Source organism: Trachemys scripta, chromosome 14 (genome assembly GCF_013100865.1).
Source record: "Trachemys scripta elegans isolate TJP31775 chromosome 14, CAS_Tse_1.0, whole genome shotgun sequence".
NCBI lineage: Eukaryota > Metazoa > Chordata > Testudines > Emydidae > Trachemys > Trachemys scripta.
The window spans coordinates 8261550-8288510 of NC_048311.1; the positions used below are offsets into that span (position 1 = coordinate 8261550).

The window sequence follows — 26961 nt, forward strand, 5'->3', positions numbered from 1 at the left end:
ATGACACCGATTTATACAAAACATGCCCTGCTGCTGCGGAGATTCCAGCTTCTCCAAACCCTAATGAATTAATTCTGTGTCCCTGCCACCCCCACATCTGCCTGTCCCCAGCCTATTAATTCTACCCCTTGCCCATCCCACACATCTGCCCCTCAGGGACCCTCTGCTCCTGCTGCAGCTCCAGGGGTTCTTCACTCCCCTTCTGCCTCCCATCCCTGGAGACGGAAGAGGGAGGAGATTCCAGAGGTCATAGAGATAAGGAACTAGAGGGTGGGTAGATGGGAGCAGTTCAGAGTCGCAGAGATTAGGATGTTTGCAGCTAAAGAAGTCCTTTTTTTTAAAAATTCCTAGGGGGTTATTCCTGCCATGTCTTAATGACAATTCCTGAGCTGGGATCCCCGAGTCCTCCTGGACAATAGAGGACAGTGACAAACAGGCTACAAAATCCTTGGGGCAATGAGATTGGCTTTTCTACCTCAGTCACTCCCTGCTCTCTATGGTTTGAGAGTCTAGAGAATGCAAAATACATCCAGGGTCATAGAGACTGCAGGATATAGCCTTTAGGATGACAGCAGTCATCCAGGGTGATAGAGATGAGTGTGTCTGAGGCTCCACAGGCTGATTCCAGGGTTCCCAGTGGGATATTCTAACCCCCACCCCCCAGCCCATGCCTCAGGGACACAGTCTGAGCTGAGCTCCTGCCCCTACCCGGAGCCAGGGGTGGATTCTCTCCCCAGGGACTGAGGCCAAAGGGAAAGTGAAGATTGGGGCCTCGTTACCAGCATCAAAAAATGTCACCTGCCCCCTTTTACAGTCCAGACAAACCCGGATCCTCTTGGGCTCCCGGCTCAGGGGCAGGGGGGTCACAGGGGAGGTGAGAGCCCAGAACTGACCCCACCAGCACCACTCCACAGCCCAGATCCCCTCCTCAGGATTAAGGCTGATCCATCTCTTCCTCCTCACAGACTCTCTGGCCACCCCCACAGACCAGGATCCCCTATCTCCGACCTCCACTTCCCAGGAATGTCTCCCTGAGGTGAAGCCCTCACAGCCCAGCACACAGAGCTCAGTGTCAAATCTCTCAGGGTTGTTGAGCAGATCCTGCCGTGCATGTCCACATCTCACACTTTTCTGATCCTCTGACAGGACGAGGTCGGGATGAGCCGTGTCTGAATCCAGAGACATATTCACTGAGGAGAGAGAGAGAATCAGAGAGTTAGGGGCAGAGCTCAGCCCTGGGAGAGGCTGGGATGATTTCTCACACTACTCAGCAGCCCTGTTCTAGTTGGGACGTTCCCAAGGATTTGCCTTTGTCTTGGGCACCTGAGACTCAGCAGAGATGTCTCTGCAGTTCCTCAGCCTGTTTAATGTGAATCACTTTTATTAGTTTCTCATTTGCTTCTGCTTCCTGCTCCCCCTGCTGGGGCTGGTCCATTCCCAGCAGCAGAGAAACAGCAAGGAAGGTAGCAGAAACTTTTAGTAAGGAGGGAGCAGAAGAGGCAGGTAACAGCTTTAAACCCTTGAGGAAAGCTCCTTCTGCTAAATGCATTCACCACTCCCAGACCAGGGAATAGAGAGGAAGATAGAGCATGGGAGAAAAGCTACTTAAGACCAAAGAGTAGGAGGTGGCATTGGGGAGGTAGCCCCATCGGCAGCCTGTAGAGAATGGAGGATGTGCCAGCATGAGAGGGAGAGCATCTTCCCAGTCAGTGAGCAGCTCTAATGGGAGAGCCCTACCCTGCCCAAATGAAAGGTAAAAGGCTGGAGAAGAGTGATAGAGGAGACCTCTCCACTGGGGTAAAGGAGAGGTATGTGTCAGCCCTCAGGGGAGAGATCTCTTTACTCATTCCTCTCAATTTAATATTAAAAAGGCTTATGAATGTCTGACCCAAGGTCAGAGTTAAGGGTATTTGGATGCTGGTGCATGAGAGTGCTTCTGTTAATCAGCATGGACATGAACTCAGCAATAATTTTGGTGTCACATTATTTGATTGCTTGGGGTCTCCTTACTGTTTAATGTGTTTATTTTTAAGGCTGTGTGCATCATGCCCAGTGTTGCTTGGGTTGGTAACTTTAGCAACAATTTCATGACAATTTTTTCATGGAATTTTGTCATAATTTAAAGATAATCATCACCTGAAATCTTACCCTGTATGTGTGCTCCCAGGGATCCCCCTCTTTTTGTTTTCAGTTCAGATGGCAGAGTGTCTGGTGGGGAAAAGAATAAAAGAGATGGGATTTCCTGCTTTCATATTGGTAACAGCATTCTCACTCTTAACTGCTGTGACAGGGTGTGCATACCCTGCACTAGGCAGGAAAGGGATAATCCCACGCTATGGGCAGAGGAAGTCGCATCCCGCAGACCCTGCTGGGCATGCTTCGATTGCTGTGCTAGTATAAAGGAGAGCAGCCCAGCTCAGTCTGGGCTGACCGCCAAAGAGGAAGGACTCTTGGTGGAGGCACCAGCCCAGGAGCCATTACACCCCTCGCCTGCAGGAGACGGAGATCCCAAGACCCAGACCAGAGATCTGTTGCATACAGATGACTGGCTGGAGTCGGAGTCCTGGGAATTAAGGAACCCAGAGACCCTGACGTCACATGGACTGCAGCTTCCGGAAGACTGGTAGGAAGTGACCCAGGGAGGTGGAGTGAGTGCTATCTCCCACCCATGTAATATCAGCATGCTGTGGTTGGATTCACTGCTGACCCAGTGGCTGACTACTCCACTACTGTTGGGCCCTGGGTCAGGACCTGGTGGGGTTGGGACCTGATGTAGTCAGGTGGCCCTGGGTCCCCTACCCCGGCCATCATCCCATTTTTGGTGGTGGCCCCTGGATTTGGCTATTAGACCATGCTGCCTTGCAGTCAAGGGCCACTATACTGACTCTGGCCACTAGGCCACACTGCCCTGCACCGAAGGGCCACTGCACTTGACGGCTGCTATATTGACTCTGGTCTCTAGGCCACTCTGCCTTGCATTCAAGGGTTGCCCCTTTGATTCTGGCCATTGGGTAGACTGTAACCGTGGTCTCAGTGCACCACGATACAGCTCGAAAAGGGATGGGGTGTCCATACATCTCCACAACTGCTATAACTGTGTTTTAATTTTGACAGAGAAACAGACACCCAAGTCTTTAATATAAATATAAGATAATTTATATTATGAGTCAACAGTGTGCTCTTGTTGCCAAGAAGGCTAATGGCATTTTAGGCTGTATAAGTAGGGGCATTGCCAGCAGATCGAGGAACGTGATCGTTCCCCTTTATTCGACATTGGTGAGGCCTCATCTGGAATACTGTGTCCAGTTTTGGGCCCCACACTACAAGAAGGATGTGGAAAAATTGGAAAGAGTCCAGCGGAGGGCAACTAAAATGATTAGGGGTCTGGAGCACAAGACTTATGAGGAGAGGCTGAGAGAACTGGGATTGTTTAGTCTCCAGAAGAGAAGAATGAGGGGGGATTTGATAGCAGCCTTCAACTACCTGAAGGGGGGTTCCAAAGAGGATGGAGCTCGGCTGTTCTCAGTGGTGGCAGATGACAGAACAAGGAGCAATGGTCTCAAGTTGCAGTGGGGGAGGTCCAGGTTGGATATCAGGAAAAACTATTTCACTAGGAGGGTGGTGAAACACTGGAATGCGTTACCTAGGGAGGTGGTGGAGTCTCCTTCCTTGGAGGTTTTTAAGGCCCGGCTTGACAAAGCCCTGGCTGGGATGATTTAGCTGGGAATTGGTCCTGCTTTGAGCAGGGGGTTGGACTAGATGACCTCTTGAGGTCCCTTCCAACTCTGATATTCTATGATTCTATAATCTGAAACCTTCAATGTCCTCTTTCATTGAGGAAATTCTCAGCAGTGGACTCAACATCCACTAAGCCTCACAACAATCCTAGGACATACGATCTGTAAGAGAGGTTTGTTTTTCCTTTGTCATCCCCTCCCCCCTGCAGACCCCAGCTAGTTTGTCTCATTCACCTACTGCATTTTGTCAGACCCTAGAGCCAGATCCTGCAAAGACTTTAGCTTGAACGTAACTTTACTCACTTTGGTCCCTTCAACTTTAGTGGGATGTTGAGAGTTTACAGGGTCAGGGCTCTCAGTTGTAATCTCTTTGGGTCTATTTACTCAGCATCTCTACAGAGCTCAGAACAATGGGGCCCTCGTCCTCCATAGACTGAAATACAAACAATAAATTATCTTATCAATGTGGAAATTTGAGCTGGGAAAGGGTTGTCTCAATGGACCAGATTCACCCCTAACCAGGCAAAGGGATAGAGGGGGGTGTGACAGTGTACCCCATAAGGCTTTATGGGGAGGGGGTGCTTATAAATGTATGTATGACATAACTGGAATATGTTTTGTGCTGCCTGTGCCATGTAACATATCTCCGTAAAGGTTATGGTCTACTATATCTATTCATCCTATTTGTACATATATATCATTTTCTACTCGAGGTTAAGAATATGGGCTGTATGCTTGCCTGATTTCTAAGTAAGCTTTGTGAGGCATTTGGTCAGCTTCTTTAGGAAGGAATTCGCCAGGTTAAGTACCTGATCAGGAGACACTTGAGGAACAATGCATCTTGGAATGCTCCAATCCACATGAGAAGTCTTCCTGGAGACATGCAAGATGCCATGTGGACAATGGCGTGGGCCTGCAAAGACTGAGTCATGCAGGGGCATGTGACTTGCCCAGGTGACTCCAAAACTCCATCTTGGAGCTGGACTTTGCATAGGAGGGAGGAGGGGGGTCTCCACCCACAAGAGAGAGTCTATTTAAACCCAGGGGAGACCCCTCCATTTTGTCTTCTGGCTGGCTAAAGAAGGAGCCTCTCCACCCCCCCACCCCCAGGATACTTGGAGGAGACTGAAACAAAGGACAGTAACTACAGGGGGTGTGAGTGATTGCTGGACCCAGGCTAAAAGGAGATTAGCCTGTAAAAGGGAGCACTCTGGAACTGGTGAGGAAATTATCTGTATTCGGTTTGATTAGGCATAGATTTGCGCATTTTATTTTATTTTGCTTGGTGACTTACTTTGTTCTGTCTGTTACTACTTTGAACCACTTAAATCCTACTGTCTGTATTTAATAAAATCACTTTTTATTTAGTAATTTACTCAGAGTATGTATTAATACCTGGGGGAGCAAACAACTGTGCATATCTCTCTATCAGTGTTATAGAGGGCGAACAATTTATGAGTTTGCCCTGCATAAGCTTTATGCAGGGTAAAACGGATTTATCTGGGTTTAGACCCCATTGGGAGTTGGGCATCTGAGTGCTAAAGACAAGCACACTACTGTGAGCTGTCTTCAGGTAAACCTGCAGCTTTGGGACGAGTGATTCAGGCCCTGGGTCTGTGGCTGGAGCCAAACAGGAGTGTCTGGCTCAGCAAGACAGGGTGCTGGAGTCCTGAGCTGGCAGGGAAAACAGGAGCAGGAGTAGTCTTTGCACATCTGGTGGCAGCTCCCAAGGGGGTTTCTGTGATCCAACCCGTCACAGGGGGTAGTTTGTGAATCCCCTATTCAGTGGCTGCAGAGGTCTGTGCAGACTTTGGCACAGGCTAGGGATGCCCCAAGATCTATCTAGAATGGCAACCCTGTTTCTCTGACCCCCATGCAAGTTCTGTGGTACAGAGAGATACTCAGGGTCCCCAAATTAGGCCCTTTTGTTAAATTTGGGCCTCAGTGTTGTGACCTTTGTAAATCATGAATTAATCTGAGATGTCCTGACACCTGGGCCCCTGTTATGCCTGCTCAATTTCTCTACTTTCCACCTCTCATTAAATAGATATGTCATCTAATTATGCACCAATTGGCCAGAGCCCATCCCCTCTTACAGTCTCAGAGGCACATCCCAATTTCCCCTTCTAGATTCCTACTCAGTACCTTTGAATTTCCTCAGAGCCTCCATTAGAGCAATAGATTTCTGGGAGATCTCCACTGGTTGCTGGAATTTCCCCTTCTCACACCTGGAGAGAAATAACTTCACATTTTTCTATTTCATTTAGTGACTCATAATTTCTTGCTAGTGAGTTGCTGCTCTAATGGGCCTGGAGTTAGAATTCCTCCACTTTTCCCATCCTCAGAGCAGGTGCAGCACAGGCCATGGCTGTGCAACCTTCCCCCCAAAGGTCTCATTAATATTCTTTAACTCTGGTCTGGCGAGACCAGCTCTGGGGATAAAAGGGGAGTTGATTCTCAATGGTCAATTCACTCGGTGGCCTCCATTTTCTGATGGACAGGAAGTTCCCATGTTAAGTGTTGTAGAAATCTGTCCAGGAGGAGCTAGCTGATACACCAGCTCCCCTCTCCCCAGCTCATTCCACACAGGTCTCCAAACAATCCTCAGATGGGAAAGACTCTTAATCACTGCTGGCCTAGGTTGAATGGTAAATAGTGCCCCAGTAGAGAAAGGCCCATATTCCATCCCCACAATCTCGAGGCAGCCAGTCCCCCAGGGATGTAACATAACTAGGAAATACTTTAGGTCACTCTTTCCCACTGAATGTATCATCCCAAAGTCTTCAGGATGAAGTTTGATCAGAGATATTTGTATCCAAAATGTAACCTCCCCCACACATTTAGCTGTATGGCCCTGGGGAGATGCAGTGCTAACATGGTTTTCATAGGTGCCAACTTCCCCGCTAGCCGAGGGGTGCTCAACCCCCCCACCTCCAGTCCACCCCTGCCCCCACTCTAAACTTTCCCCCAAGTCCCCACCTCCACCCCGCTTCTTCCCGCCCCCACTCTGCCCCACCCCTCCTCTTCCCCGCCACTTTCTGTCCCCTCACCCGAGCATGCCCCATCCCCATTCCTCCCCCTCCCTACTGGAGCCTGCTGAATGCCATGAAACATTTGATCATGGCAGCCAGGAGGAGCTGGAGGGAGGGCAAGAGAGAGGGGAGCATGGCTGCTGGTGGGTGCTGAGCACCTGCTAATTTTTCTCTGTGAGTGCTCTAGCCCTGGACCACCCATGGAATCAGTGCCTACAATGGTTTCCAAACTTTTTCCCAGCATTGTGAAGTGTGAGGGGAGTGAGAAGGAGCCCCGTACCTGCTCAAGGTGCTTCTGACATCCTAGAGAGGAGAGAGAGAGAGAAAAAGAATCTCAGTATCACCTGACACACCAGGGATCCAAGGGAAGGAGTACTGTAAATATGGGGAAAAGAGGCCCTAGCCTGTCCCCAGGACCATGAATTCACTGAGCTAGTGGGGCTTTTCCATCTCTAATATCAATGTGTCTGTAATGCTGCAAAGAGAAATAGTCATTCACCTTTCAGGAATGCACACACTGAGTTACACTGAGCTCTCTGACTGCTGGACCCCAGTGCTCCTGATGCAGGAGCTGCCCTGTCCCTGTGTTGGTATCTGGAATATTTCTAACTCAGTCTCACCTGCAGGAATTCACTCCTGCACACCCACCCCCTGCCCCAGCCCGGAGCCTGCACCCAGCACCCAAACTCTATCCCAGAGCCTGCACCCTGCCCCCCTGCTGCACCCTAATCCCCAGCCCAGGACCTGCACCCCAGACCTCCTCCCCCCACCCAACCCTCCTCCCTAAGGCAGGTGGGGGGGCGGGTTCTGGGCACCGCCAAAATTTCTACAAACCTGCTACCCATGGGTCAGGGCAGTCAGGGGACAGGTAGGGTCCTAGGGGGGCAGTTAGGGTGGGGGGTTCTCATGAGGGGGCAGTCAGGGGACAAGAAGCAGGGGGGTTGGAGGTTCTGAGGGGGCAGTCAGGGGATGGGAAGTGGGAGGGAGTGGATGGGGCAGGGCGGGGGCGGGGCTAGGGCGGGGCTCCCCCCCTCCCCCCAGTGTCCTCTTTTTTGATTGTGGAAATATGGTAACCCTAAGCAATCATGATCATGGAGAAATTCACACAAGTCCACCTTCACCAAGGCCAGAGAGGAATCTGACTACTAACTGCAAGTCCTTGCCGGCTAATAACAATGGGCAGCTACCAAATACTCCTGGCTCTTCCACTCTCCAGCCATTTTAAATCCCAGCAGCTTTTCTCTCTCTTCTCTCAGTGTCTTCAGGTGGGCCTGAATTTTTTCCTGAAGAAACAGAAATGATTTGGCTGGTTTATTTTGAGATTAACAATGCATGTGTCTAGGGGTTGATTTTACACCCAAGCCCCAAGACTCTTTAGATCACTGCCAGTCCTACTAGGTTTATGGCACCAGGGAAACCAAAGAAATGAGATCTTATTAATGCAGACTGGGAGTGTGTCATATTCCGACATCAGAGGGGTAGCCGTGTTAGTCTGAATCTGTAAAAAGCAACATCAGTCTTGCGTCTGATGAAGTGGGCATTCACCTACGAAAGCTTATGCTCCAATATTCAGACATGTTACCAATTAAGGTTCAATCTTTTCAGGAATTAAAGAGAGACCTCAATTACCCAAGCTTGATTGGTAGGTGTGATGGGATCCCCAGGGTAGAGCCTGGGACTGTGGGACCGCTGTGCCCCCTTAACTCTCTAGTCTTGGATGTCTCTCATAATGCTTTGCTAGTGACAAGCAGCAAACCCCTCCAGGTGCTGACATCACTCAGCACAACAGCATGTGGAGCCCCACCCCCAGCTAGATTGCATGAATGCTCCCCAAGCCACTCATGAATCACACAGAGAAAGGCACCAGCCAAATCCTCCCAGCTCCCAGCACTGCACTTCAGGAATATACCGTCTTCCACTGCTCAAGATGAGCAGTGCAAATGTATTAATTGGTTCACCACTTCATCAATGGAAAGTCAATATACAGCAGCCTTTGCAAACCTGAGCTATTTACCAGACACTTCAGGCAAACTCACTGGTAAAGATAAACAGTAAAACAAGTTTATTGACTACAAAATATAGATTTTAAGTGATTATAAGTGATTGGTAACCGCTCTGACTTTTTGCCTAACAAAAAGACAATATAAGCAGCATAGCTTAGTGGTTAAGGCCCTGGATTGGCCCTTCAGTGACCTAAATTCTATTCCTAGTTCTGCCACCAATCTGCTGGGGGACCAGGCAGGCCCTCTCTCAATGCTTCCATTTCCGCTCCCACCCTTTCTCTCGTCTAGTTAGACTGCTGAGGGCAGGATTGTCCCTCGCTGTGTTTTGTGCAGAGCCCAGCACAAATTGAGGTAATCTCATATGGGCTCTTTGGGGGCTACAGTGATGCAAATAACACTAATAAATATAATAATACAAAGCAGTAACAACAACAGCTTGAAATTTCCAGCCTGAAGGCAACATTCTCACATAACTTGGACTGCAGGTCCTGTGATTTAAACCTCACTGATCATTAACAGCTTCTGTTCTGTAGAAAGTTCTCTTATTTCACCAGTGGGAGCTGAGTTTGAAAAGGATTCAGCTTTTTTTAAATCCCCCCCCCCCCATATTGGGCATTTCTAAAGTCTTCATACTGCATAATTTACTTTTAATTTACTTTTTATATCATGTTTCATACAATGAAGGCTTCACATAGCTCATATTACAAAGGATGAATATAAAAAAAATGACACAGCATGTTGGGACAAAATTAGAAAGGCCAAGGCACAAAATGAGATTAAACTAGCTAGAGAAATAAACAGTAACAATAAAACGTTCTACAAATACTTTAGAAGCAAGATGAAGACCAAGGACAGGGTAGGCCAATTACTCAAGGAGAGGGCAAAGACAATAACAGAAAATGTAGAAATAGCAGAAGTGCTAAATGACTTTCTGTTTCAGTTTTCATCAAAAAACTTGGTAGCAACTGGACATCTAACATAATGAAAAACCAGTGAAAATAAGGTAGAATCTGCAGCTAAAATAGGGAAAGAACAAGTTAAAAATTACTAAGGCTATGTCTACACTACGAACCATGTAGCAGTACAGCTGTGCCACTGTAAGGTCTCCTGTGTAGCCTGTCTTTGCCTCCAAGAGAGAACTCTCTTGCCAGCATAATTAAACCACCCATAACAAGTGGCATTAGCTATGTCCCCTGCCAACATAGCGCTGTCCACACCAGCACTTTTGCCAGTGAAACTTACGTCGGTCAGGGGTGTGTTTTTTCACACCCTGACTGACAAAAATTTTACTTACAAAAGTGGTAGTATAGACAAAGCCTAAGATGAGTTAGATGTCTTCAAGTCAACAGGGCCTGATGAAATATGTTCTAGAATATTCAAGGACTAAGGAAATATCTGAGACATTAGTGATTATCTTTGAAAACTCATGGAAGATAGGAGAGTTTCCAGAGGACAGGAAGAGAGCAAATATAGTGCCAATCTATAAAAGCGGGAATAAGGATAACCTGGAGAATTACATAGGAGTCAGTTAAACTTCAGTAGAAAGATAATGGGGCAAATAGTCGGTCAATTTGAAAACACCTAGACGATAATAAGGGTAATAAGTAACAGTCAGTCAACATAGATTTATCATCAACAAATCATGTCAAACCAACCTAATAACTTTCTTTAAGAGGGTAACAAGCCTTGTGCAAGGGGGAAGTGGTAGATGTGGTATATCTTGATTTTAGTAAGATTTTTTGATACTGTCTCACATGATCCTCTCATAAACAAACTAGGGCAATATAGCCTAGATTGAGCAACTATAAGACTAGTACATAACTGGTTGGAAAACCATTCCCAGAGAGTAGTTACCAGTGTTTCACAGTAAAGCCTGGAAGGGCATATTGAGGGGATTGGTCCTGGGTCCGGTTCTGTTCAATATCTTCATAAATTATTTAGATCAGTGGTTCTCTAAGTGTGTGGCATGCCACTCTATGGGGTCACAGAGGAACATTTGTGGGGGCAAGCAGTCTTGCTCCACCTCCAGGCCCAGCTTCACCCTCACTCCCTCTCCACCCTCAGACCAGATCCAACTTCAGCCACAGCTTCACTCCACCCCCAGCCCAGCTCTGTCCTCATTCCCTCTCCACCGTGTTGGGATGGTGCCAAATTGGTGGGCCATACTGAATGAATGGTGAGAGCATAAATTGACATGACATAAACATGGATGAATGGCAGCAGAGAATCCTGGGAGCAGGTTCCCTTTAAGCAGAAGCAAATTTGATAAAGAACTGGAAAAGTCTGTGTGTCCGATTGATACTGAGCCTATTAGTCGACAAATATGGGCCCATGCAAAAGTAAATATCACATGTATAAAGTTCAAGCATGGAGCACAGGTTGGTCTGATTATAGTGACCTTACAGCAAGAAGGTCACACAGAGAGATAGAGTGAATGACTGACGAGTGAGAAAACATGGGATGATCTTTGTTGGGTACCGCCCCCCCCAGCCCCTTCTAAAATACTTATCAAGTAAAAATTAGTAACCACATGCCCACTGGGCATGCTTTTAAGACATGTGACTCCTTGAGGAAAAAGAGTGTAAGAATCAAGCAAAGTAAATTACTGTGCTTGGGATTCCTTAATTGACACTTGAAGAAGCAATGCTGCTAGACAGAGTAGCCAAAACTCTGCCCTGTGGGCTCGAGTAGGACTGTGAACCAAGGCCTTGCCTTGAGGGAAGCTGAGACAGACCAGAGGGCTGAGAAGAACAGACAACGAGAGAAGAAACCATTTATAAAATTGGTAACCACCTTCTCTGTTTGCCAAGCAGGAACTGCGTGAGGCTAGTGGAGGGCCTGTTTGTGTATGTTTGTGAAAGAGAGAATCGTTAAGGGGAATGTATAGCTCTTAATGTCTAACATAGGAGTTATGTGCTTGATATAACCCTTTACCACTTGTATAATTCCTTCTCAATAAACTGCTGTGTATTGAAGATAATTACTGTGGACCTTTTTCACTGATATGACAGTAATGCACTCCACCGGGAGCCAGTAAAGGTCCATTTCAGGGGTAGTAATGCCTCCTGGTGTCAACACACCCCAAGACCAGCTCCACTTCTAGCCTCAGCTCCTTCCATATCCCCATTTCTGCCCCCAGCTCCACCTTCAGCCCAAGATCCACTGCTGAGGAAGTGTGGCACTGAGCCAAGAAGGGGTTAAGCACTAGCAGACTAACTAATCCAGATTCAACTGTTAGAGACATATTAGGAGATAATGATTGTATATTTGTGTGCGTTTGCATATATATTGTTAGAGGTTAACAATGTAACCAAACTGTTCTTGTCTGGCGCTGTATTCTGTTAATTCAGAGATCAAAAGGAGATGTTAACATTTAGATGAACAATGAATGTAGTAATATCATTGTCTTTATTTCTCTTTGAAGTATGTAGCAAACTACCTGTAAATGGCAGGAGATGGGCAGTTGCCTTATGCTAATCCATGCAGCTAATTACAGGTGGTGCTTAGTAAATAGGAGGTCTACTTCAAAGCCACAATGCATCACCCAAGGAATGCCTGCTGTCAAGAGGCTGCCAGAGAACTATACAAAGAACTCTTGGGCCCTGATCTGTTATCTCAGATCTGCTTAAGCTTCATCAGGGGATGTTTGAGTTGCAAGACTGAGGTCTCCAGTTACAGTCTAGATCACCTTGATATTGGACATTGGACTATAACCTATGGAACTAATTCTGAAAGAACACTTGGCAACTCTAAAGCTCACCATTTCTACTATGAACTGACCTAAGAACTTTACTCAAGTCTGTATATATCATTATCTTTTAACCTATAATCTCTCTAGTTTTTGAATACATTTTAGTTTAGTTAATAAGAATTGGCGGTAAGCGTGTATTTGGGTAAGATCTGAAGTATTCATTGACCTGGTGGGTAATGTGTCCAATCCTTTGCGACTGGTATAACTTTTTATATGACGAACAAGATTTTCAGTAATCCTCATCATATTTGACTTGGATCTCTGGGTCAGAGCCCAAGGCTGGATTCTTTAAGGTAACTATGTTTTTGGCTTCTGGGTAACCAGTAAGGTATTGTAGAAGCTGTTTTGTTGCTGGCTTGGTGAATCTAATTATTAGGATAACCATCCATTTTGGGGATCCTCCTGCTCCATTCTTTGCAGTTCGCCTGATTGATCCATCTCAGTGTGTCCCGCCCCCCATAGGACACCAATCACAGGAAGCCTTGACTGTTCCGTAATGGGGGTGGGGTGGGGTGCAGACAGATTCTATTGTTGGTAAGGGAGGACTGGTTTAGATAATGGCATAGACAGTTTGTGGGGATTGCAAGTGCTTTGGAGGATAGGATTAAAATTCCAAAATTCAAAATGATCTGGAAAAACTGGAGAAATGATCTGGGTAGTTAAGCATTGGAACAAATTGCCAGGGGAGGTTTTTGAATCTCCATCATTGGAGGTTTTTAAGAACATGTTAGACAAACACCTGTCAGGAACGGTCTAGTTTTTACTTAGTCCTGCCTTAAGTGCAGGGGACTGGACTACTGCAAGGGGCCTCCACAGTCCCGTGACCTTTGAAGGCCCCTTCCAGTCCTACACTTTGATGATTCTATGATGCAGTTACACCAATAGCTGTGATAGGCAACTTGCAATGAAATTAATCTGTAATTAAAGTCCAAAGTTATTACTCATAAAACTTGAAAGCAATTCCTTACCTTGTACTGCTAGGTAGACCGCGCTATACGAACCACAATGTGAGCTTGGGGAGCTCAGGAGAGATGGCAAACCACACAGATAGAAGTTTGAGCCTCTTCCCAGAACAGTTTGAGAGGCTGCTGTGATCCCCACACACCCTCTCCCGTCCTGATCCTTTTTCTGCCTGTAAAATAGCTGTTTGGTGGTTTTGATATATGTTGCCAGCTGCCTGTTTGGCCTGAGGTTTCCCTGTTGCATAGTTTCTCTGTACTGAGGGCAGAAGATGTTGTATATTATTCCTCCCAGCCCTAGGTGATGCAGGCTTGGGAGAATTGTGCCCACACTGCAGAGTGACAGGTTCTCTGAAGTACTCCAGACAGATTTAGCTTCATCCTGGAGACTTTCCACACAGTTCTCTGGCCGTGCTTCCTCTGGGCAGTATACAGGGTAAGGTTCACTATCATGAGCTCAGAAACATGCCCCATCTGCACCAACTTGATCTTTCCCTTCCTGAAACTGACTCTTCTCAGCTGGAATGATCCCACTGGTAACATTACACTGTTGAGGCTTTTGTGTAGGGTAACCATACGTCCCCTTTTGACCAGGACAGTCTCTTTTTTGCCCTGTCCTGGCAGTCCTGACTTTTTTTTAAAAAAGGAGGCATTTGTCCTGTTTGCTCTTGCTGACTTGATCAGTTGGCAAGAGCAAATGGCACAAATGCCCACTTTTGTCCAAAAAGTGGGGTGTGCTGCAGAGGAACATGCCAGGGGTGGGGAAGCAGAGATGCCAGCCCCTGCATGGGGGGAAAGCAGAGCTGAGGGAGGCAGTGTTCCAGCATGGGGGCGGGAGAAGCAGGGTTCCAGCGACAGGCAACAGCCTCCTGAGGGGGACCCCACATGGTTCCAGCGACTGGCAACAGCCTCACATGGGGCGGGGGGATCAGGTTTCTCTTTGGGAAACATGGTCACCCTACTTTTGTGAAATATGTATCACTAGGGCTCTGATCCTGCAATCAGCCCATTGTGTTCGATCATGGAGCTTCATGGGGGCATCAGCATCAGCTGTGATGATGAGCTTGCAGAAGCAGAGTCTGTGTGTCTCAGGAGTGATATTCAATTCACAGGCTAAAAATGTGGCAAAGCTGGAATCAGTGTTTGAAAGGCCTTATTCTGATTTACATTAAGGCTGCTCTGGCAATGGAGAGGGCTCTTGATGCTAGCTGTCTCTCCCATAATTGACGTGATTGTTAACACCTCAGCTCCTGCAAGTATGTGATTAGGAGAGTTTCAACCATAGGCACTAACTTCTCATTTAGCTGGTGGGTGCCCCACACCAGCTCTTCCCCCTCTCCTGAGGCCTGTCCTGAGGCCCCTCTCCCACTCTGCCCCCTCCCCCGAGCGCCTCCCGCCAGCCACTTGCTACTTTATGCCCCATCCTGCCTTAAGGTTAGTGAGGAGGGGAAGAGGCAGAGAGAAGCAAGTGGAGGGGCAGCCCCACTCAACAGCTGATGGGTGAGGCAGCCCCAGGGCCACCACAGCAGCAGCCCTGGCCAGCCCCCTGGGTGCTAAGCAGCCCCTATTTTTTCGCCGTGGGTGCTTGAGACCCTGAGCACCCATGGAGTAGGCACCTATGGTCTCAACTTTCATTTTCTAAAACAAGGAAGTTCCTCAATCTTCTGGCTGCAAAGAAAAACCAGAAAAATGTGACCCAAGTGCATCCAAAAGGCTTAGAACCTGAAAGGCAAATGAAAAAACGCCAACATTTAGTATTTTGATTATTATTATTGAATCTCATAATAGCAATATCCATCACCTGGGAGAGATCAGACTCATGATTCTTGAACACTTTAGGGTACATCTACACTACAGGGGGGAGTCGATTTAAGATACGCAAATTCAGCTACGTGAATAGCGTAGCTGAATTCGACGTATCGCAGCCGACTTACCCCGTTGTGAGGACGGCGGCAAAATCGACTTCTGCGGCTTTCTGTCGGCGGCGCTTACTACCACCTCCGCTGGTGGAGTAAGAGCGTCGATTCGGGGATCGATTGTCGCGTCCTGACGGGACGCGATAAATCGATCCCTGAGAGGTCGATTTCTACCCGCCGATTCAGGCGGGTAGTATAGACCTAGCCTTAGTTTGGCAATACCATGACACTGAGTATTCAGCTTTTAACTCTGTTAGTTAGCCCAAAGGAAGACCATCATTATCTAAACAGAACATTCATAGAAAGGGAAGTAGGGAGAGAAAGGTATGGGAATGAGGATGGAGCTGTGAGGCCCCAAACAGCAAATGGACCTAGCCCCCATGAATTGGGGGAGAAGTAAAAGGATAAGGGATCTATATTTTTAAAGGTCATTAGAGCCTTAGCTGGAGAAGACTGGCCTGAAAACATAAATTGATCGATGCCAATGCAATACTGCCAGCACCAAGGCCCAGATCCAAAATGGGACTTGGGCATTGCTGTACTGTGAGTTCTGGTGCTTAGAAAAATCACTGGAACAACACTGTGATCCACAAAGCCAGAGACACCTAGGGTCCCTATACAATGCATGGGGAGAGACAGTAGCCTCAGAATGTGATCCATGAAAGACAAGTTAGGTGGGGAGCTATCAGGCATGAAGATAAATGTTTGTGTCCTAAAACCTACCCCCCTCAAGGTGTTTGGCACCTAAGTCTGGGCTGCAGGGAAGTGTTTGACTCTGCTAGAGACCCACAACTGGGAACCCTCCCCTTGGAGTCCAGCAGGTTAGGCACTTAAGCTGTGTTTTTCAGGAAATGCAGGAGGAGGAGTGAGAGGTGCTGCCACCTCCCTTAACATAACGGAGTGCCAGCTCTGTGATAGTTCAGATTAAGGCAGTTTTCTGTTTAAAGATGGACTCTTCTAAGTGCTGTAAAATCCACATGGTTACTCAGATTGCCTGGAGATTTGCTGTGCATTATGGGGATGTGATGCTCCATCAGTAATCCAAGTTTGGGATCATATGTCCTAGGGGTTCCTGAGGATAGGGCCCCCCATATCTTCTCCAAAGGTTGCCATGGTTTGGAACTATATGTAAGCAGAGTCAGGATGAGCTCTACCCTGACATCTGGTGGTGAATTATGGCGAGTGTGGAAAAGAACTCCAGGGGCTGATCTTGTTTGCATAGGCACACCCACTCACCTGACATGAAACAACAGCAACTGAAAGTGGTTACTTTGGCTGGTGTGGGATCCCCAGTTTTCTCTGTTATTGGGGCAGGAAGAATAAAGTTTTGTTACCCTGATTCTGTGAATCAAGGCCAATGGAACTGTTGTATGACAGAAGGACTGAGTGAGTCCTTCACCATTACCTAAGTAGCACTTGCTTGACAAGGAGCATGGGTTACAAAACCCAGTGAACTGAGAAAGGATGGGGACAGGTATTTTTACCTGATGGGATAGGGCCCCCTCTCTGAGGGTTTGAAATGCCCATTGTACTATTGCCTCTCTCTACTGTTGAATGTCAGAGCTAATTTTGGTTCCCTTAGGAGTCTCATTACAGGCTGCTGAGCTGAATTCACTTTGGGCTAATAGTGCACTTGCACTGGGGCTCCACTACTATGAGCTGAAATTGTAAAAGAGCTAACGTTATTAAGAGCTGAGATCACTGGGTGCTGTGTTAATTAGTGGGGGAGCCTGAAGCTATATTGCTAAGCAGCTGGCGGAGGAATTTGTGGGGATGACTGGAGGAGCAGCGAGTGGTGCGCAGCCTTGTGGGGCCGGTTGGAGTGGCCCAAGGAATGGCGAGCGGAGCTGTTTGTGGGGATGGTTGGAGTGGCTCACAGGTTGGTGAGCGGAGCGGAGCGGAGCAGCTTGTGGGATGGCAGGAAGTGGACTGGCTCGTGGTGAAGGCTGTGATGGAACCCCACGGAGAAACGGCCAGCCGGCCTCGGATCACGTAAGGTGTCCCTTAACACCCTGCGTGCCCCCCCCTTTTTACTCTGGGGCTGCACTGACCAGGGACAGAGACTTTGGGGTCTGTTGGACTTTGGGTGGTTGCTGGACCCAAGAGACTTTGGGGGTGTTGGACTTTGGGGACTGTGGGTGATTTTTGGGTTGCTGGATTCAAGAACCAAAGGGAAAGGACACAGCCCAATTTGCTGGGGTGGGTTTTTTGCTCATGGTTTGTGTTATGAATCCTGTTTGTGGTGTTTTTCCAATTTAATGCTGATGTCGTTTACCTCATGTTATTAAACATTTTCTATTACACTCAGACTCCGTGCTTGCGAGAGGGGAAGTATTGCCGCTTAGAGTCCCCCAGGGGGTGGTATGTAATTGTCCCAGGTCACTGGGTGGGGGCTCGAGCCAGTTTTGCATTGCGTTATTGAAACAGAACCCCTAGATACAGAACCCGGCCCTTGTTGCTGCCAACTTAGATGGGCAGAAGAGTTACATATATATTTGTCCAGAGCTGAGGATCAAACCATTGTTCTGACCCTGGCACAATGGTCTCTTTTTCTTGAGGGTTGCCCTTGGAGAGTGCATGGCACCCACTAGCCCTGTGGGGGAGCAAAATTCAGAATGTGATTAGCAAAAGAGTTTGGTTGTACTGTTAGGTTCTTGACTAAGGGTCAGGCACCAAGGAACAACACTGAGTAGGTGCAGAGAGAGGGAGGGTTAGGGAGTGGAAAGCTAGCTTGCTTGCAGCAAATCATGGACTTGAGAGGCTCAAGGGGCAATTTTTCAGCCATTGAACCTGAGTAATACACAGGCAGCATGAGTTCAAATGCAGCCCTATGCAGAAATCATAATTTATTGTAGAAAGGGGATAGTGGTACACTCTGCCTCTGTCAAAGGGGTATGCAATCTGAGCACAGCAGAAAATTTGTGTATCATGCTGTGGCACTCTGTACCTCAAAGCAGCACCCTAGAATCCCCATATTGACCCCATCATATAATTATGATATATTTCATACAATGCATGCCATATAGGATATCATATGAAAGATTGTGATATGCTGAAACCCCTTGTTCTGTCCAAATATGTATATTGCTAGTGTGTATGAAGTTATGAGATTTTGCTGTATGGTTGTTACTGAAATATGTTGTAAGATTGAGAGTCTCTAATGCTATTTATCCAGTGACAATGACAAATAAGGTGACCAACACCCGGGTGGGCACTGAATGATCATCACCAGACATTGACCAGCAGGGAAATAGTAAACAGAGGATTTACAACTCCATGACTCAGTCACACAAGCATCACACAATGGGAGATTACTCAACTCTGTGGCTCAGCAAAGCCCACCAGGACATGTCTGGGCTAGTATTTTCCAGGCACATGAACTAAAAGAATAAAATAAGGGACAGTGGCATCATGCCTGGGTCTTTCTCCTCCCTCACCTATGCTGGAAGCAACAAGAATGCTGAGAATACAAAGACTTCAACTGAAGAGACTGGCCCCAGGCTTAAAAAGATACGCCTGTGTATTAAGAACTGTAACATCCAGTGGGGTGAGAAAACTGCTTGATCTAAATACTGCCTAGTGTAATAAAGTTTAAGATTTAGACTGTGTGCTTATCTTTTATTTCCTTTGGTAACTATCTCTGACCTTTTGTGCTTACCACTTATAATCACTTAAAATCTATCTTTCTGTAGTTAATAAATATGTTTTATATTTCACCTAAAACAGTGTGTTTTGGTTGATGTGGTTGGGAAATCTCAGCTCAGGTTACAAGGGCTAGTGTGTGTCCTCTCCACATCGAGGGAGAGACGGACTGGGTAATAAATTTATACTGGTCAGGCTTCTGACCAGGGCAAGGTGGTACAGCTGTGGGTTGCGAGGCTGGGATCTGGGAGGAATTGGCTGGTGCCTCTCTCTGTGTGATTCGTGAGTTGCTCTGGGAGCATTCATGCAATCTAGCTGGGTTTGGGGCTCCACATGCTGTTCTCCTGAGTGATGACAGCACCTGCAGGGATTTGCTGCTTGACATTAGCAAAGCATTATGAGAGACAGCCCACATTGTAGATTTAAGGGGGCACAGCAGTACCCCAGTTCTAGATTGTACATCTTGGATCCTGTCATGTGTATTTTCCAGTGGGGAGCTGGGCCCACAGCCTTCCTACCTGCCTGCTGCACACACAGAGTGCACAGCTAGGGAGAGGTGCATGAGGACCCCAGAACAGTAGATCTTGGAAGGAACATCCCATTCAGTTCCATGGGGCAGTTCCCTCCTCTCAGAGCTATCAGCCCAGGCTCTCTGCAGATTCAGGCACACATCACCATATCAGTTATGCTTGGGCCACATTTTCAAACTTTTATTTTCAATCATATGGGCTAGATTTGGGTTGCTGATTTTCTTTTTATGAAATCCGAGAATCTGTTTTAATCATCTGACTCAAAAGATGGGACCCTAGGGAAAAGCCCATAGTATCTGTGATTAAACCCTCTCCTGCATATATGTTCAATGCAGCAGAGCGAAGGCTGCTATGTTCATGATTAATGTGAATGTCCTGCTGGCAGTGCCTGGGCCGTCAGGGGTGTGGTGGGAGCAGCTCATTCCCTCTATTCCTGGCCTGGCATCAGCACGGACCCATTTTGCTTCAATCCTGTGTGCAAGAAAAGCTCACACAGAGCTCTAGTACCCACCTCCCCCTAATCAACAGTGTGGGGTGACAGGCTGGGGCAGCATCAGTAGCCAGAGCTCCCTGCACTTGCCCAGAGGAAGGAGCCTGATAGAGAGAGATTTAGGTGGAGCCAGAGATCAAGGGAGAAAGTGTGGTAAACTGGGAGAGTCTGTGGATCTGAGAGATTTAGTCTGAAAATGAAAAGGATTGAATTAACCAGGATCCAGAGTGTTTCCTACCATGTATTTCTGGGCAGCCTCCTCCATGAGAAGCACTGTGTGAGATCTGTGCTCCAGGGATCTCTCACAAAGCACACACACGGCTTCCCAGTCCTCTTCACAGAACAGGTTAAGTTTCTCCTGGTGTCTCACACACAGATTCTTATTTCCTGTTCCTAAAGGCAGTTGTTTTATTTTTTCCACTATATTTGCTAGCTGATAGTTATTCTGGAGAGTCCCTTTCCGGATCGGGGCTCTGCAACTGGGGTAGCACAAATGGTCATAGTCCCCCTCTGCCCATGACTTACAGTGCTGAGTGATGCAGCCTCGGCAGAAGTTATGCCCACGGTTTATGGTCACTGGGTCTGTCAGATATTCCAGACAGATGGGACATTTGGTTTCCTCTTGGATTTCCTGTACAGGAGTCACTGAGGCCATGGCTGCTGGGATCTCTGGTCTTCTGTTCTCTCTGCATCAGAAATAGTTTTGCTGATAATGGGAGCTCCCTGTCCCACCTCATATCAGCTGCACAGGTGCAGAATGAAGTGAAGAAAAAGGAGAGGTGGGGAGAAGGAGCAGGAGAAAGATAAGAAAAGAAGGAAGCAGGAACTACATAGATAAAGAACCAGAGCAGAAGGGTGTAAAGAAGCAAAAAGGCAATGAAAGGAAAATGGGGGGGGGGGGGGGGAAAGAAACAAACAAGATGACAAATGCTTAAACTCAGGGTATGTCTACACAGTACGTGTCCAGATGGGAGTCGGGCTGGATTGTCCTCTAGTGGCTAGCCCAAGCCGCCACGGCTGCACTGCTATTGGCAGTGTGCTAGCTCCAGCAGATTCAACATGTGTACGTCTACGCGGGCTGGGAATCACACCTTCCAGGTGCTGTGTAGATGTGTCCTCAATCGAACTAGGACATTCTTAATTCACAACGAGGGTGTCCACAGCCACATGCAGACTTGCACTGAAACAAAACTAGGTGGGAACTAAATCCCATTGAGTTATTTCAGTGACAATGTGTGTGCAGAGGAGCCTTGGCTTGGCTGTGTCTTGCTGAACATGTAACCCCCGGCCTGGGACCAGCCGGGCTACAGGAGCTCCCTGGGTTAAGGTCAGAGGCAGCTGGTGTGTGCTAGTGACAAGGCATGAAAATGGCAGCAAGTCACTAATCAGCAGCAACCCTTGAGCTGAAGAGTGATATTATGGTAAATCCTCTAAGCATTATGGCTTTGCAGTCTAAAGGTTACAGCCCAGCCCCTTCAAAACACCAGCTAAGAGCTGGAAAGAAGATTTTAGGTTTAATCTTTGTAACACAGAAGGGAAAGGAACAATCCTACCATCCCCACCGCTGCCGCATTCCAGCTGCCCCAGTCTCTTCCAATCATTTTTTCTCCTTGGGCCAATACTGAGCTCATAATCACTGTGTGGACTGGTTCTGATGGGGGAAAATACAAGCCAGGGATCCTAATTTTGGTTTTGTTGGACTCAGGGGAGAGGAGTGTCAGCTTGGAGAGTAGGGACAATGGGGACTGCACAGCATACAAAGATGGATATGCTGAAGTCCACAATTAGGAGCAATCTACTCCTCTGCACAGGCTCTTTGCTGCGGGAGCTCCCCGCAAATATTTCCCACCAACACATAGGTCTAGATTCTGACTCAGGGTGTACCATTGCTTCTTTGACCTCAGCATTTAGCCAGTATTTGGGGACTTCTAGGTTCTTCCATTGGCAGGAAAAATTAATTATAGGAGTCAGGTATTTCTTTGGTGGAGTTGTTATTATTTACAAAGTCACACACTCCTGTGCCCTGACATAGTAGAAACAAAAAACTACAGGCAGTTTCCTTACTCAGAACTCCACGTCTGCCTTTCTAGGGACTCCTGTGCCTGAAGCAAGCTCTGTCTCTCAGTTTCCTGCCAGGATCACACTCATGACTGCTTCTCTTTCTCTCTGCCTCACACACACATAAAGCTGTCAACCAGTCCCTCAGCCCCTGTGTTTTCAGCTAGCTCCAGGGAAACCCCTCTTAGTCCTGGTCTACACTTAAAACATAGATCAGCCTAGTTACGTCCCTCAGGGCTGTGAGAAATTGTGTGCCCTGAGTGCCACAGCTAGATTGACCTAACCCCCAGTGTAGACAATGGAATTCTTCCATTGACCTGGCTATCGCCTCTCAGAAAGGGGGATTAATTAGAGCGATGGAAAAACCACTTCCATCAATATAGGAAGCATGTACAGTACGGTGCTTCAGCCACACAGCTGTAGCACTCTAGCTAAGGCCTGGTCTACACCTAAAACTTAGGTCGGCCTAACTACATCTCTCAGAGTGGTGAAATATTTTACACCTTCTGTGATGTAGTTACGTCTATCTAACCCCTAATGTAGACACAGCTAGGTCAATAGAAGAATTCTTTGTCACCCTAACTACTGCCTCTCCAGAAGTGGACTAACTGTACTGATGGAAAAACCCCTTCTATCGATGTAGGAAGTGTCTACACTACAGTGCTACAGCGTCTTAGACACACCCTTAGTCTGCAATCTACAAAAAACAGCACTCTAGTTGGGAAGCCACCTAAGCTAGCCAATGGGAGATGCCAATGAGAGGAGTATGTGCTAAGGCCTCCGTGCACGGAGTTAGGCACCTGCTTAGCTGCACACCCAATGTCTGGAGGAGGAGGTGGGGGTGCTTTCACCTCCCTTATTGTAGTGGACCACCTGGCTGAGTAGAGTTACAGTTGAGATCAGCTTTCTGTTTAAAACTTGACTATTTTAAGTGCTCTAAAATCTACACAATTCCTCTGATTGCCTTGACATTTGCAGTGCCTTGTGGAGAAGCAGGGTCCGGCTAGTGGTCCAAATTTGAGACCAGTTGATGAAGGGTTCTCAAGATACAGCTCCCTGAGTAAAACAGCTTTTCTAAAAGTGGAGGCTTCTACCAATGTTTTTGTGCTCCCGGACAGGGAAAAGTCCAGCATCTCATTCACTGGATGGTTACCCCCATGAAACCCACTAGCCCTTTCTGGGGAGCAGACATCATAGCACTATTCTGATCACTGGTGGCTTCGCCTGACAAGATCAGCTCTGAGATTCCCATGACTGCCACACCAAAGGGTTCACACTGACCATGTGCAGAGAGCCCTAGAGTGTTGAAAGCCAGCTGTGTCTCATAGGCTCTGTGTGCCTCTGAGGGACTGCACTGGCCACTGAATCTGAGTATCAGGTAGACACTATGAGCTCAAATTCAACCCCGAGCACAAATTGGAAATTAAAAGGGGGATGGATCTTGCTTCAATCTGCTATGATAGGTTTGTTTATTGTGAGGGGAGGAAATGTAATCTGAGTAGAGGGGTGTTACAGAGGCAAAATCCACCCCCATACTGGGGCAAGGACATAGGATTCCAGCACAGCATAGCCCGTCCACCCTAACCAGTCTCTCCACCAGCCTGTGCACTGGAGCGCTGGCTGCAGCCTTCTGCACCACTTCATTCTACTGGATTCCCTTTCCATGGTGCACTGGGGCTGCTTCCTCTCCCTGCAGCCCCAGTTTGGGGGTTAAGGCAGGGTGGGGGTTGCACTGGCTCTCCAGGCTGTGGGTGGGTTCCACCCAGGAGGCAGAGCAGGAACTAGCACTCAGGGGATCCTTCGTCCTGTGCTCAGGTTGACACAGCACAATTCCTCCTGCACAGAGCACAGACTCAGCTTACAAGTCCAAGGGATGGGGAGATGGGAGAACTCTTTAGGAGATTCCCAAACCTGAGCTGCCTTTTGTAAGTGACAAATCTGAGGAACTGTCACAGATTGAAGTGTCACTAGAAAAGGTTTTGGAATTAATTGATAAACTTAACAAGTCACCAGGACCAGATGGCATTCACCCAAGAGTTCTGAAAGAACTCAAATGTGAAGCTGAAGAACTATTAACTATGGTTTGTAACCTGTCCTTTCAATCGGCTTCTGTACCCAATGACTGGAAGATAGCTAATGTAATGCCAATATTTAAAAAGGGCTCTATAGGTGATCCCGGCAATTAGAGACCAGTAAGTCTAACATCAGTACTGGGCAAATTAGTTGAAACAATAGTAAAGAATAAAATTGTCAGACACATAGAAGAACATAAATTGTTGGGCAAAAGTCAACATGGTTTCTGTAAAGGGAAATTGTGTCTTACTAATATATTTGAGTTCTTTGAAGGGGTCAACAAACATGTGGACAAGGGGGATCCAATGGACATAGTATACTTAGATTTCCAGAAAGCCTTTGACAAAGTCCCTCACCAAAGGCTCTTACCTAAATTAAGTTGTCATGGGATAAAAGGGAAGGTCCTTTCATGGGTTGAGAATTGGTTAAAAGACAGGGAACAAAGGGTAGGAATAAATGGTAAATTCACAGAATGGAGAGGGGTAACTAGTGGGTTCCCCACGTGGCAGTCCTAGGACCAATCCTATTCAACTTATTCATAAATGATCTGGAGAAAGGGGTAAAAAGTAAGGTGGCAAAGTTTGCAGATGATACTAAACTGCTCAAGATAGTTAAGACCAAAGCAGACTGCGAAGAACTTCAAAAAGATCTCACAAAACTAAGTTGGGTAACAAAAATTGGCAAATGAAATTTAATGTGGATAAATGTAAAGTAATGCACATTGGAAAAAATAACCCCAACTATACATATAATATGATGGGGACTAATTTAGCTACAACAAATCAGGAAAAGATCTTGGAGTCATCATGAATAGTTCTCTGAAGACATCCACGCAGTGTGCAGAGGCAGTCAAAAAAGCAAACAGGACGTTAGGAATCATTAAAAAGGGGATAGAGAATAAGACAGAGAATATAAATGCCCTTATATAAATCGATGGTACGGCCACATCTTGAATACTGCATACAGATGTGGTCTCCTCATCTCAAAAAAGATATACTGGCACTAGAAAAGGTTCAGAAAAGGTCAACTAAAATGATTAGGGGTTTGGAGAGGGTCCCACATGAGGAGAGATTAAAGAGGCTAGGACTTTTCAGCTTGAAAAAGAGGAGACTAAGGGGGGATATGATAGAAGTATATAAAATTATGAGTGATGTGGAGAAAGTAGATAAGGAAAAGTTATTTACTTATTCCCATAATATAAGAACTAGGGGTCACCAAATGAAATTAATAGGCAGCATGTTTAAAACAAATAAAAGGAAGTTCTTCTTCACATAGTGCACAGTCAACTTGTGGAACTCCTTACCTGAGGAGGTTGTGAAGGCTAGGACTATAACAGGGTTTAAAAGAGAACTGGATAAATTCATGGAGGTTAAATCCATTAATGGCTATTAGCCAGGATGGGTAAGGAATGGTGTCCCTAGCCTCTGTTTGTCAGAGGGTGGAGATGGATGGCAGGAGAGAGATCACTTGATCATTACCTGTTAGGTTCACTCCCTCTGGGGCACCTGGCATTGGCCACTGTCGGTAGACAGGATACTGGGCTAGATAGACCTTTGGTCTGACCCTGTACGGCCATTCTTATGTTTGAAAGGGAGGACTGCAAAGTCTGGGTTAATGACATTTGTCAGCCCAGAATGTTTCCATGCCAATCTCTTTCTGGCTATATAACTCTCTACTCTCTCCCCAGCCTGTTGCTTCTCTTGATGAAATATAACGGTGGGACTTTCTCCCGGGAAGAGGGTGTGTATTACTTCCCTCTGCACATTTATGTGCTTCTCTGTGTCATCTGCCGCGGTTGGGGGAGGGGTAAGGGGTGGCATCTGGATATCATAAGGGAGCCCTGTAAAGTCCTTGGGGGACATACACTCCCTGCATACAGCTGCCACAACAGCTGGAGTGAATCCAGCCATGCCAGATATTCTTTCCATCCACTCCAAGGCTGTACTCCTATTCAGCAGGCCAACTGATTTCCCTACTGCCCTAACCTGGTCAGGGGTAAAGGGTCTAGTCTCTACCTGCTCCTCTGTTCCTCTCTAACCTCCCTGAGGTCCCCTTTTTGTGACAGAGGTATTGACTATGGGGGTCATTGGAGGAGGTCTTTGCAGCTCTTCCAGTGATTCCTGTAGGGGACTATATGGAGACTGCCCGATGGGATCCAGGGTGAACTCACCAGAGTCCTTCAGCTCATAATTGCAATAAGGGGGATAGGCATTGGGATCCTCCTCTGATTCTATGTCTTCCTCCCAGTACAATTCCCTCTGATCACTGCCACGATCCCCCTGTGGAAGCAGAGAAAGAACTGACAGGAAGGGGATTGCAATGCATGACAATTTGTTAGCAAGAGTTAGGCTAACTGTAACCCTAATAATGCAAGATTTGTAGAAGCGAGGAATGTGTGAGGCGAGTGGGAAAGAACAGTGTGAGAAGTTGTTGCGACCTTGTGTAGATAATATAGAATGTAGACTAAGAATCTACATTAGTGAGCAAAACAAGATATCAGAATGACCTATGTATAAACAAAATGCAGCTGTTGCTCATTACTGTCTGTAACAAAAGGTACAAATGCTTGCTGTAATTGTTTACCTGTTGAGAGACCTGTTTAGCTCTCTCCCTCTACACAATTGCTTGAGAAAATAAAGTATCTGACTTGCTGTACCCAAACAAAAAGTGAAAACTCTGTTATTCTCCGACAATTTGGGGGCTCGTCCGGGATGGCAACGCCCGCAGAGGCACCGGCAGCTGCTACAGATTGTTCCCCTTCGAACCCCAT

The 26961-nt window shown here is 47.0% G+C and overlaps 1 protein-coding gene across 1 annotated transcript; it reads right to left on the reverse strand.

Moving 5' to 3' along the window:
* Positions 1–672: 672 nt before the first annotated feature.
* Positions 673–26961, reverse strand: LOC117887604 (butyrophilin subfamily 1 member A1-like). The gene is made up of 3 exons (XM_034790250.1): positions 26938–26961; positions 26362–26470; positions 673–1190 (listed from the first exon to the last, which is right to left on the reverse strand). The coding sequence occupies exons 1-3, from the start codon at positions 26959–26961 to the stop codon at positions 673–675; spliced, it is 651 nt and encodes a 216-aa protein (XP_034646141.1).